The sequence below is a fragment of the Chlamydotis macqueenii genome, chromosome 3 (assembly GCF_036417535.1).
Source record: "Chlamydotis macqueenii isolate bChlMac1 chromosome 3, bChlMac1.mat, whole genome shotgun sequence".
Lineage (NCBI taxonomy): Eukaryota > Metazoa > Chordata > Aves > Otidiformes > Otididae > Chlamydotis > Chlamydotis macqueenii.
The window spans coordinates 121,207,405-121,229,176 of record NC_141558.1 but is presented as its reverse complement, the minus strand read 5'-3'; the positions used below and the strand labels follow the sequence as shown (position 1 = coordinate 121,229,176).

At 38.2% G+C, this 21,772-nt stretch overlaps 1 protein-coding gene across 6 annotated transcripts in view; it reads left to right on the top strand.

Moving 5' to 3' along the window:
* The window catches only part of SLX4IP (SLX4 interacting protein), a 78,389-nt gene extending 56,831 nt beyond the window's left edge, over positions 1-21,558 (top strand). For 3 of the 6 annotated variants that reach the window (XM_086743914.1, XM_086743915.1, XM_086743912.1), the window contains 2 exons: positions 11,999-12,108; positions 13,605-15,420. In XM_086743914.1, the coding sequence (XP_086600040.1) occupies positions 11,999-12,108; positions 13,605-14,418 (924 nt within the window). In that variant the 3' untranslated portion in view covers positions 14,419-15,420. Of the gene's footprint in view, positions 1-11,998; positions 12,109-13,604; positions 15,421-15,710; positions 15,856-18,354; positions 18,505-19,173; positions 19,294-19,699; positions 19,800-21,379 lie in introns of those variants that run through there. The other 3 variants (XR_015258059.1, XR_015258060.1, XR_015258061.1) reach the window with 3 other exon arrangements.
* Positions 21,559-21,772: the final 214 nt, after the last annotated feature.

Sequence of the window (21,772 nt, the reverse complement as noted above, 5' to 3'; positions counted from 1 at the left end):
AAACTTTTTCATGTTTAAAAAAAAAAGTCTCTTAGTGGGATCATAACCAAATCAATAATGAAGTCTTGAGAATTTCCTTTACTTATAGGTGCAACAACACGTGCATGGAACTGGCTGGAACAGTCAATGTAGTCTGTTGGTAGGAGAGAATAAGCTAAAGTTATCCCTAGGCTATCTTTCCTGATTTGAAGAACTAACAAGATGTGAACAGACCCTCAGCAAATGTTTTGGAGAACCGTTTTAGTTCTTGCTACTCTGACTTAAAGGGTCCACTCCAGACTGTTTTGTTGATATAGAATTTCTACAGCACGTTAGTACTAGACTTGTCATATGCTCCAGTTCAGTACTTTACCAAAGCAGAGGAGTGTTTGATTGCTACTGAGAGGTAATTTCAAGTTTTTGGCGCTCCAGAAGTAAAGGCTAAGGATCTGCACTCTGTGTGTGTGATTTTCTCTATGCCATTTAGCACTGAGTATGCTTGAACTCTACACTAGACTACAAAAGACCACACAGAAGATCTTTCTGTTGATGTACTCCAGTGTATTCTGTCGTAGGCTAAAAATGAGGCATGTGTTTTGTTTTTCCTCTGTATGTTGTTTGGGTTTGAATAATTTCATAACATTGCATGCAGGTTCTTTTAAATGTTTAATCAGCTCACACTCTTGGTTTTGAGGGCCTATCTGTGTTTTATAAAAGTAGCTGAGTATACATTAACGGAGACTTTGTCACTTTTCAGTATTGCTTTATGTCACTGTGATTGACCTAGTCAATACTTAACAATCTTTACTTTTTTTTTAAATTGCTTTTATGCTGGTTTATTGTTTGGGTCAAGGTTTTATTCCTCAGCTCTGTCAAGACAAGTCAGGCTCAATGCCCTGCTTTCCCATTACTTGGAACCAGCTTTATGTCAGCCCAATACAGACACATTTCTTTCACTCGTTGCAACTTCAGCTGTCTTCACTTTATTCTTTGCCTTTTAGGCTATTTGCTATATCTTTGAAAGAGTTTCAAGGGATATAGCCAGATATGAAATTACATTCTTATGTCCTGCATCTTAGGAAAGATCATAATTAGATTGCTTATGAGATAGATATTCACAAGCACAAATCAGAGCATCAATTGCTGAGAGAAGCAATTTGAAACCTTCTGTGATGCACCTTGTAAGATCAAGGAAAAGGTGGATTAGGCACTCTCAGTCAAATTAGCTTTAGGCATAAACTAATAAAAGATTTGAGAGCACTTCTAAGGAGTAGACTTGAAATAAAATAGAAGAAAATCTATTGATATTTAATTTTCTGTTTTCTAGAATCTATTTAGAAATGGATGTTTCTGTGGTTGTATCTAAAAATCAGGCTGCTCGCAGTAATAATCATTTTGGAAGAAGGGAAATATCTGTTATAGACACAATACAGCAAGTTATTGAAAATACATAAGCAAATTGGAAATCTCAAGGAAAAGATGGAAGAATAGTCTTGCTGATTAATGCTAAGTTTAAACATAAACCCATTGTTTCCTGTTTTGTCAAAGTATGTATGTAATCTTGAATAGTTTTATCTTGAAAAAGAAGACAGTTTTGGGAACATGGCAAAAGAGGAAACCCAGGGAAATACATAAGAGCTCCGGAGAGATTAGTCATCTTTGTCAATGACGACATTTTCTTGACTATTATTATGTAGGGAGCTAAAATGGAAAATTGGAAATGGGTTATCTGAAGAAACAGTGGAAATGGGTGGAAGGCTTATTGGAGGCTTTGAGCATTTGAAAATGTGCTAACAATGGAGTATTCATTGATAACCACATCGACTTTATACTAGAAACTATGAGAGGAAGCAGTTGTAGGGAAAGCATGAAGGAGGTTAAGCTAACGATGATATTAAAGTGGAAATTTGAAATTGCCATTTATGTGAAATCAGAAAATAAAATGGGGAGTGTGTGATCCCATCTTGATTTAAAAGATCTCAGGATTTCCACTGAGCCTTGTTAAGTTACAGAGAATATTATACAAAAATAAAGATTATTTTCTGAGCAGAATATTACTCTTTAAAAAACCCCAAAAATGAAAAAAAAAAACCAAACCAACAGCGCAGACCAACCGACCAACCAAAAAACCTGCACACAGGTTTCCCTGTACACAAGGAAAGTGATAAAGATATGCCCAGTGCTTTTTAAGTCTCCAATAGAGAAATAAAAGCAAATTATTAATCCTCTTCATACATGTCTGATTTTATAAATTGTGCCATTCTAATGTAGAATGGAATCATAGAATGGTTTGGGTTGGAAGGGACCTTTCAAGGCCATCCAGTCCAATCCCCCTGCAAGGAGCAGGGACATCTCCAACCAGATCAGGTTGCTCACAGCCCCATCCAGCCTGGCCTTGAATGTTTCCAGGGATGGGGCATCCACCACCTCTCTGGGCAACCTGTTCTAGTGTTCCACCACGCTCATTGTAAAAAATTTTTTTCCTTATATCCAGTCTGAATCTGCCTCCCTCTATTTTAAAATCATTAGCCCTCATCCTATCACAACAGACTCTGCTGAAGAGTTTCTCCCCCTCTTTCCTGTAGGCCCCCTTTAGGTACTGGAAGGCCACTGTAAGGTCTCCCCGGAGCCTTCTCTTCTCCAGGCTGAACAGCCCCAACTCTCTCAGCCTGTCCTCATAGGAGAGGTGTTCTGATCATCTTCGTGGCTTCCTCTGGACTCTCTCCAACTGGTCCATGTCCTTATTTTGGGGGCTCAGGTACATGAGAGAATTCTCCTTTCTTAAAACTCATAAGAGTGTAAATGACATGATTTGCTTGGATTTTGATTATGCTGGGAAGAGGCTTCTGGTTCTTTCATGAAGATACGTATACTTAGCTGTAATTAACAGGAGACTTTTAACATTAGACTGTGTGCTGCTGGAACAGCGTGTCTATTGGAAGGCAGAATGAAAACTTTCTTCCAGTAGGAGCAATTTGTAAAGGTTAGTAGAAGACTATATGAAATTTCTTTATCTTAAATACTTTAAAGACTTATTGTGAAGTGATATCAGGTTGGGTAGGGGAAGAAGGAAATGCTGTGAAATACAATTGCACAATTCACAGTGTATAAGTGCTAATCTTGATGTGGAACTGTGTGTATATATATAATACCACAGTTTAACTGCTCTCCTGGTGGGCTACCACTGAAAAGGTCAGTCCACATCCCCTCTAGTTCAGCTACATATTCCTTTCCTTTCTGGTTACAATGGACTGAGTGATTCTTCAGTCGAGAATGAATTAGGTCATTGACTTGCTCCAGCAGAAAACAATTTATTTGTGAAGTTTCTCTGTTTTTTATTGGAGGATTAGTTTTCCATCATGTCACTTCACTGAACCAATTCATCCTGTACCCACACGGTTGCCAACTGTGACACAAAAAATGTTGCAGGAGCACGCAGCCTGGATTTGGATGAAGAATGCAAGACCACCCCTTTAGGTAGCAGCTGATAGTTACTCCGATTTGGAAGTAACATCCAAAACACACATTAATGTTACATTTGTTGTAATACTTGTCTTGTTGAGTTTTTTTTTTTATTTCATTATCCTTTTTAAAATTTAATAAAATCTAGTTTTCCTGTGTTTTCAGATAATGTGCTTAATTCTTTTCAGTCAGTCATAGGAAATATAGCTAGAGGAAAACAACTTGATATTAAGCTGTAGTTTGGTAACTGTGTGAACAGTGTTCACTACTACTGCAGATTAGTGAACCCTGTCCAAATACCACATAGTGGAACAGGTAAAGAATTACTTTTCTCTTTGGTGAATTTTTACTTTTGGCACTTCAAGCTTCTGTCACTTTTTTCTGCTCATCCTTCATATTCTGCTCAAGCTGATGCAAGACTGATGATACTGAAACATGCAGTCCCTCCTGCCTTCTCTTCTCTTCGCCATGCATTCTTATCCTCAGCATCTGCCAGCAGTGGCATTTGTGGGGAGCTGGAGTAGTCCATTGATGTCTCTGAAAACAAGAGGGGTTTTTTGTTTGGGGTTTTGTTGTTGTTTGCATGGTTAACTTTTAGCTGTCTAACTTCAGTAAGAGACTCTGCATGGCTGTATAAATGCTGGTGTTGATACAGAGACTTAGCAGGACCATATGTTGGGTAAGAGATTTCCCTTTCAATGTCAGGTTAGCTTTAAATGAGCTTGGATCGTAAGAGTGCTCTCTCTGAGAAACTACATCACAAAGTAATGATATTAACGGCTTTGACCTGGTCATGAAGAACAACGCTTTGACAGTTTTACAATATTGCCTTTTGTCCTAGCTGTCTGCCTCTTCTTCTTGGAGATTACCACTCCTATAGCAGAGTTTGCCAAAAGGGCTGTGTGCCTGCAGCTCATCTTGTTGCATATCACAGTCTTGTGGATTCATGCAAACCAAACTTATCTGTTTTTTAAGCTGGCGTGTTGAATTGTGGGTGGGAGCAGCTGGGGCATGTGTGTGTGCTCCCTTCTGGCAACCCTGCAGTGAGGGTAGGAACCTCCTGCAAAAGGGGAGGGAGGATACCTGAGAGCGGTAATGCTGTGAATTGCCTCAGTGAGATTTGTCTGAACTTGCCTTAGTTTCTTCTTATAGCTTACAAACTGACTGATTTATTTTCTGCATAGCAAAAGTCTAATAGCTGTCTGCTGTTTGTTATATTAATGATCCAGAGAAGTGGACAAATGATGAAATGAAATCTGACACAATTATTTCAATTAGTCAAGACTGGAGAAGACTGTGGAGAATTTCAGAGAAACCACACAGGTAGAGGGGCATTAGGACTGTAAATGAAAATCATCTGTTGATAAATGCACAGTGTTTTTACTGAAAAAAAATATTTACAATGTTCATGCATATTACTGAGTGAATTAACTGTATGATCTCTGGAAGAAGGCCAAGATACTGCTATGAGGAGCTGATCTGAAAATCTTTGTTCCATAGCATTATTTATCTGAAAAGCAGACAGAGTGTTAGAGTATGTACCTGTCATTGTGCAAAATCTAGGTGAAGGACAGCAGAAATACAAAGGGTCCTATAACTGCAGTATAAATGATTAAGCGCACAAAATGATTTCCATATGAAGCAATCTTCCAAAAGTAGGGACAAATTGAGTAATCTTTTACTGCTTTTGGTAGTTGCTTCTTACATGAGTACTTCAGTTGATTTAAATGTAACGACTTAGTAATGTTCACAAGATCTCATTTGTCAAAGCCTTGTGGTTATTTAAGATGTTATCATCTGTTATCATCCTTTCACCTCCCTCATTTTCCTCTCCCCTCTCACTCTTACTGTCACAAGTTATGCTGGTGGTTAATGTGGATTTGAGCTAAGATTCTGGACTTTGCACTGAATGATGTTCTTTCTTCTCTGCAGACTTTGAGAGGACAGGCAGCTCCAGCAAAGGTGCAGGGTGGAAGGCTGGCAGTGCCAATGTTGAAAGCTACAGTGAGCTAAAAGTTTTATTTAGCTGCTGTGCATCTGCAAGATTTTTATGACTCTAGAACTTAAAAAGATTTAAATTACTTCAGTTTTTAGTAATAATTATCTATATTCCTGTTGGGTAAAGAATATTCGATGGATTTTTTTTTTTTTTTTAAATTATTATTTTAAAGAGCAATCCGTTTCTCAGCCTTCAGCGGAAATCTGTTACAACTAATTTCATAACGTGACTGAACAGTAAGCTGAAATATATGATGGTAAAGTTCACGGAAGGATTTTTGAACAATTTGTAATGGTATGAAATGATATGGAGGGACATATCTCCAGTGTGAGCTCAGCAATCTTGGGGGCTTTGGCGGGGGGTGGTGGTGGTTGTTTTGGAAACCAAGCTAAAACATTGACTAAATTGTTGAACAGTCATTATCTCCTGGGCTGTGCCGTTCTGCCTATTTTACATATTTTGCTTCTGTATAACCAGCAAGATTGAGAGTATTAGTTATTTTTTTCCAAGCTCTCCTGCAGTTGTTAAACATTATTCTACTTGTATAAACAGAACAGTTGATTTTTAAAATTTATATATTCTCTTCCAGATTTTTTTTTCTGTAAGAACTGTAGTTTTAGGTATATAAATAATGCTGTTGTATATATCACGTACTCTAAGTAGTATTCTGTTATGTCATACAACCCATGCTGTATCTGGAAGGACACAAATACAACATTTACCTCACTGTTACTGATAGGTGTTCAGACATCTGTACTGATTGACTCTGATATCCATTCAGATTTGGTAGGCAGGTAGAGGATCCTCATGTCCAATTGTTATAATCTCTAGTAGAAGATTACAGGAGCACCTTGCTTTTTCAGATGCTTATGTGAAAATTGAGTAGTAGATTCTTTCCCTCGTGGTTTGTAAGTTGAGAAAAGGGGTTGAGCTCCAGATAAAATTGCTATCTTCTTATTTTATAAAAAATTCTTTAAAGTATAAAACGTGTATCTTACATGCATGTCCCCTTTCATAACTACTGGAGGGGAGCATCTTAAAACTGATGGGAAAGGCTAGCTAAAGATGCATACTTTTAAGACATTAGTTTTCTTAAAAAAAAAAAAAATCATATACTGTACATTTTTCTTTAGTGTCATTGAGAGAAGTTATTTTGGTTGAAGAGCTTTTGTCTCTTCCTCCATTCCTTATCAGTGGACACTTTCTCTGAAGATAGAATCTGAGTTTTGTAGCATCAGTACGTGAAATCAGGATGATTAATAGCTCAATTACTTAACATTAATTTCAGCGCTTTTTGCCTGCAAGCAAATACGCACAGCGTGTATCACGTGCTTCTCAGTATGTAAATAAATTGTTTGTTTCAGGAGCACCTTCTGTGGCTTTAGGAAGTGTTATGTGTGTTCTTGCTATCAGATGTGGATCAATTTTTAAAAAGGCCCCTCTGCAGCTTTAGAGTTTTTATGGAGAATCAGATTTTTTTTATGCCGTTTACAGCTTATTACGAATTTTTCTATTTTTTATTATCTATCAAACATTCAAATGCAAATCTAGAGAACTCTGAATTTCCTACGTGTAGTCTGGGATTCCTGCTATATGGGAAAATAGCATTAAAATCCAAACAAAAGACTTCAAAAGCAAGAAGGCATTCTCCTTATAGAAGTCATATTCTTTAAGCTAACCTGATGATGCTTTGGGGACTCTTGGAGTGTTAGGAATTGCCTGGATTTACAAGTATCGAATGAGAAACCCGGGTTCACACCTTACATTTTGAGAAAGTGGAATGTGTATCACGGGCTTGTAAGAGATTGGGCCAACTCTTGGACTAACTAGTACCAACCGTAGGGACTCTTGACAAGCAAAAACTTAGTAGTTAAGATCTATGGTGTCAAACCAAAATGAATATGGGTAGTAGATAATGAAGACTACTGATCAGGAGTTAGATTTTGCTTTCTGTGCTTTCTGTATAACCTGTGTAGGTTATACACTTCTGCTCCTCACTGGAGAGATACAGTTTGCTCTAGTTTATCCAGTTTCAATCTTGAAAAGAATGTATTTTTTAAAACCATCAACATTCCCTAAAAATACCTGTTTCAAATGAAAAATCAGTACTCCATGTGTAACATGGAATCATCCTTCATGCTTTTTACTGGAACTTGCTGATATATAGAGCAAGACAGTCCATTTTAAAACGTAGAGCAATATTCTGCAAGCTCAATCAAGGATCTGGAGTTCAGATTGATAATAATATCCCTTTCTGTACTTGGAAAATGTCTATGAATGCTTTATCCTGTGGTAGGAGTTCATAAGTACAATTACTACGACAGATGCATCACTACATTGGAAACACTGAAAAATTTGCCTCATGAAATTGTGGGAAGCTTTTCCTTCATGTGGGATGGGAGAGAGTGGACTAGACCCAAAGTCAGTCTCTGTCAGTTTTCTATCAGTTAGATTATAGTATCTGATTCATCCTTCACTGGTAAGGCTCCTCACTTGCCTTCGGAGCCCTTTTCTCTTTATCAGATTGGAAAGAGTCCTGTATGACCTCTCTGATCTGCTGCTAGTCATCTATTAGAACAGTTCTGAAACCTAGAGGTTACCTTAGATGGTTGAGCTCATGATACTGCTTAGAGTGATATTAAGAGAAATCATGCAATTACAAGCTCACATAAAGCTCCCCTAAATAAGCGTTTGTCTGATTCGTTTTACCAATTTTGATTTTGTTCACTTGTGTGTGCCTAGGATAATACTTTATTCCATTGCTTTGTCTACATTATTATATTCAAAGTTCCCTCTTGTATGCCACTGTGATATTAAATTTGATTTATTAGACCCATTGATGGTTTCTATTAAGTATTTTTTGATGAGCAAGTTGAGCCACATAGTTAACTTCAATTCAGAAACAATGTGTGTTTTTAATTGTGGGGCTTTTTTGTTTACCCGACATGAAATTTAATTGTCCCTCAGTGTTACTTTATTGATACGTAAGATGTGCAGCTGTTATCATGAGTGTATTAAGAGACAACTAGAAAGTATAAAACCAAATGAGAGGCAGGGAGGGGAGCAGCATTGTTCACATCGGAAATTTGTCTTGCAGCCCAGCATCCTAAACCTCAGACTGGAAAAAAAAAAAAATCAATATTTGTATGAGGATTAATTACAGGATGAAAAGGCCAAACCTTTAAATTTTCTTCAGGATAATGGGTTGTAAGGATTTTTCACAAGTGCACATCCACGAGTAGTTCTTTAACAGGTATTTAATGCTGTATTGCTGAGTTCAGTCGTTCTGGAGAGAGCTGCACCACTTTTACATTTTTGAGGGTTTCTTTTTTGTTTTGAGTGAGATAGTAAGTTGAGTAAGATAGTAAAATAATGAATTTTCAGTCTTATAAGGCTTAAAGCAAGTATATGGTGTGCCTAGCAATCATGTTTCTCTGTAGGTCTTAATAGAGGTGGGTGTTTTTCCCAGACATCTCTTTGGATAAGTACTAAAGATCTTAAAATTGGGTTTTGAGTGGCCAGTATTATGAGCAGGTAGGGTAGTAAGACATTGTAAGCTTCATTTCTGCAGGCCCTTCTTTGCTGAGTTTTAGTGACAAAAAGGAGTGAGCTTACCCTAGGATTTTAAGAGCACATATTTCTAATAGAACTTGGCAGTTCAAGGGCTAAAGAAGCATTTTAATCTTTTGTGCCCACCCAGTCTCTATACAAATGTAAATATGTCTGTCTTTAACAATTTGCCAAGAAATGTGGTTTTAATTTGTTAGCAGCAATCCCACTCCCTGCAGCTCTTTCAGAGTCAAGTCACAAGTCTGGCGGTGCTTTGACGTTTTTCTCTGTCATGGTGTCATTGTTTATATGATGTCTGCTTCTGCTGTCCTCCTTTTTATGCCTGGAATATTTTTCTTTAATTATTTCACTGCCTAAAAGGAATTTGGGATTACTAGACAGGATGAGAGCAGATTAGCTTTTTTCTTTCTTTAACAAGTCCTGAAGTTCCCATAGGAAATAAATAGTATTCCCAAAACAGACAGTGTTTTTTTAATTTTTTTTTAATTAACTAAAATTATTAAGTCTAATAAAGAAAATAAAGGAAGTATCACCAGTAATGGCTGAGTGTCTTAGTAGTATATGGAGTCCCCATTGTTGTTATTTATGACTTTCTTTGCCTTCTATTGTGGACTTATTCCAGCCTTAGGGAGTTTACATCACTCCGAATAGCAAAAGGCTCTCTGGTTCCCACAGAGTCTTTCAAAGACTGACTCATACGCCTTATGTTAATTGTTCAGCTCTCAAAATACAGCACTTACAGGGTGTGGTTCCAAGGGGAAAATCTACTGTACTTAGAGGGCATGTTCAGAAGTGTTTCACATATAAATCATTCTGATTTTTAATTTTTTTTTTAATGCCTTAACCCTTTTCTGTCATTACACTTTGTGATAAGTTATTTGAAAACAAAATAAAAGAATGATGATGGCATAGTGAGGGAATGTGTTATCCCTTCAACTTTGGACCATTAACTCCAGTCTGACTCAACTCACAAGTGACATGGCTTCGTCATCTTCGCCTCTCTCCGGGGTCTGCTCTTCACACACTGGCATAACGGCACACTCCAGGCAATGATCATGCACTGTTCATCATTGTATGCAAGTTAGAAGCGAGGTTTATTGCTTATCTGCAGTAGCGAGTACGTGTGGACAGGAACTGTCCCCAGTCTTCCTCTGGATTTTGTATAAAGTGCTACCTTCCACACATTGCTTACCACATCTACAACAATTGTCCTAGTGGCCTGGCAATCCTGTCACCGTCTGCTGTGTTAAGGACTGAAGAAGATTTAATAGAATTAGCCTTACCAGTTACCATAAAGCAGAAATTCAGATGCTTCAGCTTGTGCTCCAGTTCTCTGGCTAAGCAAGAGTGTTCTCCAGCTGCTTTGATGCAGAATGATTGTGCAAGATTCCCTCAGTCTGAGTTGTGTGAATGTTACTGGAAATCGGAAGAGTTTCTACAGGCTTTACAGTTAAGACTGTGTTTTCTCTTAAAATTAGCAAAGCTCTTGAGTATCTTAATCATATCCCCTTCTTAAATAGTTTACAAAAAAATGTATTTAGTTAAATCAGGGGAGTCCATACCTCTAACAAGAATAGAAGCAGCAATTAATCCCTCAGTTTAAACTAGTTAGGCTTGATTTCTGAGGTTGAAATCACATTGCATATATGTCCCATGTGTCCTCTGCTTGCTGTATACACATGTTGCAGCATTAGTGGACAGAACTCCATGCATCTATCCACACACAACAAAACGTTTGCGTAATTTGCCTGTGAAAGGAAGACTTAAAACAGCTGTAGTTTTTTTTTAGTTGTCGAAATGACTTTATTTATTTGCCCGACTCCCTTCTTTCTGCTTACAAAACAGGAAGTTGTTTTCACTGGCTTGTTCTTCTGGATCCAGCAGTGTGGTTTTACCCCCTCTCCTTTAAAACAGAAATAAAAATAAAAATGGGGAGGGCTTAACCCCCTATAAGAGGCAGATTCCTGAGGGGTGTTCCAGGCAGCGGTCATGTACATGCTTTGGCCTTGTGCCTCTACAGTCATTCTCTACTTTCTTCAGTTTTTTCATACTGCCTGGCTCCAGTGTGCTAGCTTCACAGTGCGGAGCAATAAACAGTATAAGTGCTCCCTGCATTTACTGAGTCCCAATCATGCAGGCTGATGAAGAAAAATGCTATCAAAGAAAAGCAGATGCACAAAGCCTCTTCTCAACTTTTCCCCAATTTTTTCCTCTTCTCTCCATAGCCTCAGAGATAATACTTTTTTGAAGTACGTGGTAGTTAACAGTGAAGTCAGCAAATGGCCCTTCTCTCAGTGAGATTGTTTCATTGTGAAAGGAAATGCTCACAGCTTGAAGAAAAAGAGCATTTTCCTTCCCTCCCTCTCACCCCAGTCTCGTATTATATAAAACCATGGTGCTGCTGTTAGCTGAGACCAGAAAGAATTCCCCTGTTGTCCTGTAGTAGCCAACCACTACAAGCTGCGAGCGTTTGACTGTTAGCATTAAAAGTTTTAACCCTTGCTGCCTTAAATGAGCAAATAACACTCCGTATATTTTTTCTAAGTATGGAAAATTATGGGAATTCTTCTGGGAATAAGTGTATAGACCATTGCGCCAGTCAGTCTCTTCAGAAAAAAAAACCTGACAAACATGCTCCTGTCTGCAAGAGAGATTCCTGGCATTTGTCACAGTTTGAGCCACAAAGATGTCAAATATTTGCCAGCAGTTTCCTCAGATGGTTTGGAAAGCTCCATCCTTTACATTGCAGTCTTGTTTGTTTGCGGTGTATTTTAGCATATGAAATATGTTCATTGGGAGTCTGAATGGGGAGGGAACTGACTAGACTCCCAAATAGTAAAAGATTAAAAATAATTCTGTTTCTCTTAGACTGCTCAGATCAAAATAATAAAGAACATCTGTAAGTCTTAGTATTCGGAATGGAGTTTTATGTTGAATAATCACAGCTTGATGTGTCATGTTATAAACTTGTATTTTCTTTTGGAGCAGAAAGAAGAACTTTCCAACGGGATGTCTGAATATTTTACTGAATCTGCTGAGGACAAGAAGCTTAAGATTAGTCTGAGTGAACAGATAAAGCAAGACATCTTGAAGGAAATGTATGTCACTGTTCTTTTGAAGGTGTTAAATTTATAATCTGGTAAAACTTGGGTAAATAGATCTAGCCTATGCAATGAAATTTCAAATAATATAAATTCCTTTACAAAATATTATTTTAGATTAGTAAGAGACTACTGCTCTAGTGTGGATAAGCCCATAAAATGATGTTTGTTTGTTTTGTACAACATGAGAAAAGCTGTTACAACCCACAGAGATATCTCACATAGCACTAGGCAGAATCAGAAGGGTGTTTTTCCTTTGAATGAAGCTGTGAGCCAAAATAAATATGTGATGTTTGAATCTGGTGAAAAACGCTTTGCAAATATATTTTTATTAATTTTGAGAGTCTGCATGTACCCACGATACTAGTCTGGATCTTTGGTCACAATTAAAGAGTGTCCCTGGTGTAGTGGATGGGGAGGGTTAGTTGGTCAACTAAACATTTTTCTGGTCCCCTGCTGTACCAGGACGCCATTCCTACCTGCACAAGCTGCCAGTAGCCCCAGATCAACTGTGGAATCAAGGATTTGCTGTGAACCTTGGCAGGTTTTCTTTTTAACCATGCTGTCTCATTTCTGTTGTCTTTAGAAATGAGATTAGATTTGAAGGTATGCCACCTCTACCTATTTTGGAAGAGCCCTCTTTCTGAGGAGTTAGAGATGCCAACCTGGGAACTGCTCAGTATCAACAGAGCAGCAGAAAGCAGTTGAAGCATGGAGCACCCTCTAGTAATGTCTTTAGACTCAAAATCTTACATAGACAGCTTCAGTACTTGTGCGTAAAGTTCATATTACAGCCGATATGAAATCTAGATTTGTAGGTAACGTGCTGCTGAGGACTGATACTCCATTAGGTCCTTTGTGATCCCATTTTCCTGTATAATTCCTTTTAGAATATCATCTACTTGCATTACCTAAGTCCTTCCCAGATGAATGGGCTTGATGCTAGATGAGTAGTGGTTAACTTTAAAGTAATGCTTTGAAATGTCCTGGGAAAAATTCCAGATGAACATTCTAAAATAGAGATTAGAAACTGTCATACAGAGACACACATGCTGCCTCTCCTTGCCTGCCCCCCTCTATTCTGTAGATATACATTATGCATGTGCATAGATGGGAATGGTTTGAAATCATTTAGGCACTTAGGAAATACTATTTTATCTAGCCAGTTTGGGAAGGAATTCTATATACTTATGCAGCGTTGACCTTTAACATCTGTAATGAATCCAGTTCTGCCTCTTGAAATAGAATGTGAACTCCTTCATGGCTTAGTCATTAATAAATAGGGTTCCCCTAGTGCAGTGGAAAATCAAATGGATAACACTTGATATTATCCACGCTAGACAAACATTACTGCTTGTCAAGATGATATACAGCGTTCTTTCCACATGCAGAAAGAGGGTTGCCCTAGTGGTGTTTTGGGGTTTGTTAGAAGGGCAGATTGAGGCAGTAAAGATCCTTTTTAAATTTAAAAACAAAATTCCTTTTTATTGCAGGGTGAAGAGGACAAAACCAAAGAAAAGTAGCACAAGCAAACCTCAAATCAGTAAAAACTCCAAGAAAGCGTGTCTTGGCTCAGTGGATTCGCAGACAGGGAACAGAAAGAACGACTGTCAAACTTCTCTCGGTCCTCAATGTGAAGTGAAATGTAAGAGTACAGGACAGCTAAAGGACTGCATAAATACAGCTGAGAGCAACTTGCAGCTTCCTGTTTTAGAGCTGGAAAATTATGTTAATCAGAGACAGCCAGATGATGTTAGCAGCCAGCAAAAACCTCACTCTGTGGAGCGCTTGAAGTCGAGTCTTCGAAATGAGAACCCTCCTTGTAGCTATGAGTCAGCACTGCTAGGTCCAAAACAAAGTAAAAAAGTGACCGAAACACAGGCTCAACAAAAGAGCTGTGCTCCAGAAGAAAAATTAGAGCATTTTAAAAAAGTATTCTCTGAGGGGGCTCCTTTAACTCCTAGCAGTACAGAAATGAATAAAAGCAGTGATGACTTTTTAGATCCGTTCCTGAAGAAGACCCCACTTAATTCCAGGTTGATTTCTAAACAAGACTTGACAAAGACTGTGTCTGATGAAGAGTCGCTAACTCTGGGAAAAAACCTCTCCTGGCCTCTTTCTGTGAGGAACAATATAGTGCAGACAAACAAAAATGATCCAAGCACAACCACTGAAGAATTGCCTGTGATGCCATCATCTTGTTCAGAACTGCAGCCTGCGTCTTCAGAGAAGCTTAGCCAAAAAAGAAAAAAAGAAGTTGAAAATGGTCTCAGGAAGTTAAAACTGCGAAGGCTTAAGAAGTCATGAAGTCTGAAATATTACCTTGGTGACATGGGTGAATCCGCCAAATTTGTGTTTGGAAAGCATATGCAAAAAGTAGGAAGCCATTCAAAATAATGAAAAATAATAAAAATACAGCGCCAAAATTAGAGAAAACTTTTAAAGAAAATTTAGTTCATTAGTCATTTTGGTTAGTCTTTTGGAACTGTAATGAAGGTAATTCTTTTAAGTCTTTAGGAATTAGACATAAATATTGTACAAACCACTGTAGTATTTATAGAAAGAAAAGTATTTTAAAATATTTACTAAGCAAAATTTTAGATCTATGTATGTTTTAGTACTATGAAAAAGTCATATCAGGTGATGACAGCAAAAGTTAAAACCACTTTTGTGATCTGCTAGCAGCTGCAGTTATTCAGTGTTTTGCTTGTTTCTGAACACATAGTTTATTTGAGTAAAAATTAATCCCTTTTTTCTCTGTGTAAGGAAGTTCATGGTTTATTCATATGATCTTACAACAGTACGGCAAATTGAGGTTATTTTAAATAAATCTTTAACCAGGATTTAATGTTGCTCATTATTTAAGGCCCACCTTTTCAGTGAGGTTTCAAAAGAACTACAGTTTGTGCTTGTGCAGTTTTGATATGAACATGTATTTCTAACCCGAATTGTGGATCCAAGTGGTCATGCATTAGTCTTTGGAGAAATGAAGATTGATTTTATATGAGTAATCACCCGGGTGTGCAAACATTGCCACTGGAAGAAGTTCATCCATAAACATGCATACATATCTTCACGCATTCATGTTTCAAAATCAGGCCCTGTTTGTATGCAAGGACTGTTTCTCAGATGTTGGCGATATCCAAATTACTTCTTATTTTAAGACAGAGGTAATTTTTAATTGCACAGTACTTTTTAATAGTGCTTTTGTAACTTGTATGCTAATGCGCTAAGGAAATGTAACTTTTTATTTCATGCTTATCTTTTTAAAGTGTTTAAAATAAAATTATAAGTGATTTTCTTTCATCATTCTCTCAAAATCAGTGTGACCGCAGACATTTGATGGGAAGCAGTTTTCAAAAATGTTACTGATGTGTGCTGAGGACTGTGGATATCCCCATTTAGGTTAAGAAGATTCACATCCATAAGCATTAGAGTTGGTAGTGTCATGCAGGTCCTTGTGAGAGTTAAGGACTTGGCAGTTGACAGCAAGACACTGCTAGTTGAACAGCATCTTTCTGTTACAAACAACTGCTTTTGCGATAAATGAAAAAGATTCTGCACACCTGCTAGAAGACATTTTCTTTTTTTTCTTTCAGCCTGTTTGCATGATGTTTCTCACAGTGCTTTGCAGTAAGGTTGCTAACGCTTAGCAGTCTTCAGGCTCTGCAAAAAGGTCTTTCCTAGTAACAAGCAAAACTGAGGATGCAAATGAACCTGGGTTTGGAGGAAGAATAGCCTGAGGTATGTTTACTGTTGTCTTTTGTGTGGAGTCAAGATACTGAGCCAGGAAGGGAATAAAAAGCACCTTTATGATGGAGTTGAAAGAGGTGTAAGGACATTTAATTAAGTATTTATCAGAAAAATAAGAGTAATTAAAATAGAATAATTTAATAGCCTATATTAAAGTTTTTAGCGTATATTTTCTGGATGGTTTTTAAGTGCTTACAGTGAATAAACTGTTTAAAAAGTGGTACAAGCACACATTCTAGACTGCAGTTTTAACTTTCCATTATTTCTACTTCTCTTTTGCTTGGATCTTTGTGAATTTCCTGTGATGTCCTTGGTTGTAACAGATACCTACAGGAGAGGTTTAGATGACTATGCAGTAACAGACACAACATTGAGTTTATAAAATCACTTCAGTTACTTCTTTTCATTTCATTCCAGTTAGGAAAAAGACCTTATGCTTGCTTTGGCAAACTGGTGAACACGCTGATTGTATCTGTAAAAACTGTGGATGGTCTTGAGCAGGTGCGCCCCAAACTATTTCCGCTAACAGTTTTGGATTCTGAAGCTTCCCTTCTTTCTTCTCTCCTCTCCAAATCCATTTAACTCAAGTATTAGAAATCAGAGGGCAACCACATATAGTTGGTGGCATCACATACTGTTACTTATATAGTTCAACCTTATAATTACAATTTAGTTTTAATCTGAAGAACATACCGCATGCATCCTTACGAATTAATGTCATGCATTTGTAGGGGGCTTGGGTAGATTGGCGTACTGGCTGCCTAGCTAAGAACACTTGATTTTTCCTTTAGGAAAAATGTTTTGTTATGTTACAATGCCATTTCCCGTCACCTCACTGAGAGCTTGGGAACATCCTCTTTTTAAAACCATGATCTTGTAACAGTAAGAAATATAGAGCTGGATTGATTAAAGGTGTTAGACCCTAGAGAGTCAGAACAAAAACAAGCGGACTTTCTCAAAAGTGCATAGTTGCATCATTATTGCTGTAATTACTGATTTGTGAGGTTCCTAAGCTCTTTTGAAAGACTCTGCTTTCTAGCTGGATACTTAGAGCTTGATTACTTTAAAAAGCTGTCTCTTGGATCCTCTCAGAAATGCAGTTATTCAGGGAAAAAGCTTTGAATTTGTGGTCATTTCTGGATTCTAGATCAGGATTAAGAAAAAAAAAAAGCTAGAAACTGAGCTAGAGTAAAATTAGCAGTTTGCAAGTCTTGTCTGTGGGTTTCTACTACCAATTTGCTTCCGAGCAGCATTAGCATACCTTTCTGTTAAAAGTAATAAATATTTAAGGCTCTGTTCTGTTCTGAAACTGCCATTGAAGCACCGAAACAATTTCTGCGGTTCATTTTTTTTTCATTTGAGTTTGTTGTGTTGGGTTTCTTTTCATTTTTCAGAGGTTCTTTGAACTCCTCTGAACTTTGTGTAGACCTGAGACTGGTTAAAGCCCACAGTGCACAGTGCTCATGTTGAAAAATACATGTTTGTCTTAAAGAGGAATAACTGTCTATTCCAAACCAGCCAGCTTTGTGTTTTGTTTTTAATGAATTATCTGGTTATTTTGGTCTGTGCTGTTTGCTGATAGTGAAACAGTCCTTTCCTAGCCAAACACTTTCTAATGTATGCAGACTATCATTTCTATTATTCTTTACATCAAAGTGGTTAAAAATATTTGTTTAGTGAACTTTTGTGTTTAAACACACATCAAAAGCCAGCCCAGCCTTTTACGTATTTATTTATAAAGAGGAAGCAGGCTGATGTAAAATCTCCCTTGCCCAGCGATCGGTAGGAAGGTTTTAACTATGGCAAGAGTTATTTTGAGTGATGAGCTTTGTGCTAGTTCTGATATTATCTGTCAGGGTGTAGTTCTGCACACCAGGGTCTAGAGCATACGTTAGCCTGTTACTACCATTGCAGAGCCGCATTTCTGTATTATCCTTGGCTTGAATAATTTCAACAGCACCTGTTTCTAACAAAAAAAAAAAGGACAATTTTAAGAACCAAAAGTTTTCCTTGCTACAGAAAGTTTTGACCAAGTGAGGTGGTTAAGTAACCTTCTGAAGGTGTTTATTTTGTCAGTGAACTTCCTTCCCTCTTGCCACTCTACACGTGGGTCGCATTGGCTGAGTTTTAATTAACGTTTTTATATCATCATCTCATTGGCTTTTGGGTGGAAAATGGATCCTTTTTTTAAGGAAAAAGATGGAGAAAATAATTTTTTTTTTGTTTGCAGTTGAAATAAGAAAGATGTAAAATGTAGTTAGACCATCCCAGACTCCATGTTATGAGTGGTTATCTCCTTGCCTATATCAGTATCTAATAGAACATTTCATAGTCTATTAAAACACTCTCACGCAGGCTTGAGCAAACAGAGTTAATAGTATCAAGAGTCTTTTAGCCAGCAGTGGTAAGTGTGGGTTGGCCTCAGAAATTAGCTTTAATAAAAGGCACTCCTCACTTCTTTGCTTTCTGCTTTTTTTCTTCTCTAATAAGCATTAACTAGCATCCCAAAACCTATGTGAACGAGAAGATGTGGGACGGGGGAACAGCAGCACATGGAGCCTTACATCAAAGGGATATCAAAGCATTCTGCAGCTGAACCTGGGAGGGATATGAATATGCTTATTTTGACAGTTGGGGCAGCACTGAGGGTAAGCAATTTCTTTGAGGTAAAGCAAGCTGGTTAAGGAACTCGTACTGCAAATTCTTTTGTCAACTTGTTCAAATATTTTTGAACACAGTTCTCCCATCTCGTTCACTTTTTTTTCCAGGTAACTAAAATGGAACCTGGTAGTGTGTGACCTTGGCCTTTCCACAGTGACAGTAAGGTGACATTTTTAGACAGGGACTGTTTGTTTGTTTGGTGTCAGCTTTTACTGAGAAATCTAAGAGTTGTGAAAATGATATAGGCATTTCAGCTGCAACCTGGAAATTGTCCAGGGAATTAACCCCCACCGTCCTACCTCCTTTACTATCCATTTAAATTATTCCAGAGCTGGGAATTGGTTCCTGTGAGAGCTGACAACGCGTCTTTTTTTTGAATGAGAATATCACAGATTTGTTCCCATTCGGTCAAAGTTAGATCCTTTAGTATTGCTGAGACATAGTACCTCAGTAGCAGGAATTGGTAATCTAGCTCTGTAACTGCTTTATTTGCTGCCATAACAATTATCTTTTTGATTTATGCATCAGATCTTTAAGGAAAAGTGTCTTGAGCTATAATTCTAGAGATGGGCATGCCCCTTTTTAATATTAATATGATCTCATAGTGCTAGAATGAAAAGAGTAGAGATTTATTTCTCCACCCTGTAGAGAAACTGGTTGAAACAATTTGCACATCACAGAGAAGGCGCTCCCTGGAAGATCCGGGCTGGAACTCCGGTCTGACGCCCTGTCTGATACCACATCGCTCCGCTGCTGCCCCAGTGCTCGGTAAGCCATCTGCTGAACCTCCATCCGGTGGCCAACAGACCATACAGAACCTTCACCACTTCCTTCCTCCTCACCCCGAGAAATCAGAATTAATCATTGCACAGCTATTTTACTGTGTTTTTCCCCCTCTTTTGGGAACAGTGGCTAACCTTTAAAAACAAACTGTGTGCACTGGTAAACAGTAATCATGATGGCCACTGGTGTCAATACTGAAAAAGAGGAAGTTGAAAAATTCTTAAATACGCATAAATATTCTTGCTCTGTTTAGAAGGGGAGGGGGAGCTTCCGCAATCACTTCCATCTTCTGGGGAGGAAAAGGCTGAATTGGGTACTTCCCTTGTCAGAACTTCTCATCTTTGCATACGCTAATAAAAACATGAAGCCTCTGCCTTGTGACTTGTTCCAGAGGGACTCAGCAAATGGCCAAGGGGTAGCGATCAGGGCCCCTAGATAGCTGAGGGGGCCAGGCTAGCATTGGCCTGGTGGCTGGAGCCGCTGTGTGGGGGCTGGCAGGTAAGAAGTTGAATCGTGCAGTCTTCAAGGAGCAATGGAGAGCGTTACCTTGTATACTTTCTGGCTTGCCAGAGAGCTGAACAATATTAACTCTAGCTTTGCAGCTGTGTCAGCTGGTGTAGGGACAAGTGCTGTTCCTGTGGAAAGGAAAATGATTTCATGAGTGACACTGTGTGAAGAGGCTAGGCTCGTGTTTAGGCCCTGAACTGGTTTGTGTTACTCGCTGGGCTTCAGACCTACCAAGCGCTAGCTGGCTGCCATTCACTCCTGTTAGCAATGCAGAAACAGCTGTTCCCAAGGCTGTCTTTCCCCCAGTGACATGAATATATTGACATTAAGGCTGATGTATCGTGCGCGATCAGCGCCTTTTCGCTAGGTACCTCTATGTAAGATGGGCCCTTGCCATGAGGAGGTGCAGCGGCTTTGATGTGGCTGTGTTCAGCTCGAGGTGAACCAAACCCAAATTCGGCACGTTCAATTAGCTGTAGGTAGAGCAAAGCTGAGGGTGCTATGGGGAGTAAGTTGTGTTTTTTGGTTTTGATTTGTTTGGTTTTTTTAAAGCTCTTTTTTTGAGTTCTTAGATGAATAAGGATCCAAAGAACAAACATACACTAGCAGCAGGAAACTTCTCCTGACTAAACAGAGTGTTTCTTCCCAGAGTAGTAAGCTGTGAACTGGCAAAGTATAATATCCACAAAAATAAATGTGCCTTGGTATTCTAATGGGAAAGCCTTAAACTTCATCTTTCTCCGTACTTTCATGACAACGGAAAGCACTCTGTATAGCATCTCCCAGTTTGGTGGTGGTTCTGGGCTTTGGAAGACTGTTCTTATTTTACATTCACCCTTGTAAATGTTGAAGCTACCCCTGAGGATATAATTTAAAAATATCATTATAGCAATTTCACAGAATTTTCTTCTCCCCCCCCCGTACAATTTGTACAGCTCTAATTTTATAACACTGTGAGGTAGCGATGAAATGAGTTCTATGGGAAAAATAGGTTGTGTGTGGAGAAACCCTGCAGTAACGAAACCTCTGTGTGGTCAATACAGAACTTTGTAGCACAGGAAAGCTGCAAATAAATAGATGAATACTGCTCAAGGTTTTGAAGCTTGAGGAATTCAAGTTTTCCTCTACACTGCATCTTCAGAGAACTAAACAGCTTTGTCATGATATCAAATGAAGTCGTCTGTGGCATTTGCCACAGTAGGTTTGGAAATAGCCTGTCAAATACATGCTCCTAGGACTAGCAAAAGCCCTGTGTTTTTTGGTTTTGTTTTTTTTTTTTTTTTGTGGTGTTTTTTTTTTTTTTCTTCATAGACAGCAGACTCAGACTTATTCCTACAAATTCAGGTATACATGTTTCACTCATTTAGAAGGGGTTGTTGGTTTCTGCATTATTGAATTTGAGACCTACATGAACAGTAGACTTCAGGAAGATACTAATTCAACATTAAAAGTATAGAAAACCATTCAGTTAACAGCCTCACTTTGTGCTCCTGAGGCAGGTGGAAGATTCTGTTGTATTTAAGTGGGTTTTTTTTTTAGATGTGATGTGTTTGCTTTATTGCAGATTGTAGAAGTAAAGGAACAAAGGGAAAGAAATACACATGGGATTTGTTTGATGAGGAATTATTGAGGTGGTCAGATGACGCTCATCTTATTGATGTCCCATTCCGCAGGCAGTGATGATGTTGCAGTACTTAAGTACTGTGAAGAGTAAGAGCAGTTCCCTTTTCACAGCTTGTGTAGCAACAACTCAGAAATCTCATTTTAAAGTGAGTTTGAAATAAAAAGTAACACTAAATAAGTTTTATCATTTTTTTTTAGCCAGCTGTAAAGAAGGTACAGAACAGAGAATGTCTTGCTGTCAGAGGTTTTTGTGTTCACTGCATTCATAGCACAGCAATCTTTTATATAAAATACCTGTATTTATTACAAACAAAATACGGATGAAAAGGCCTAA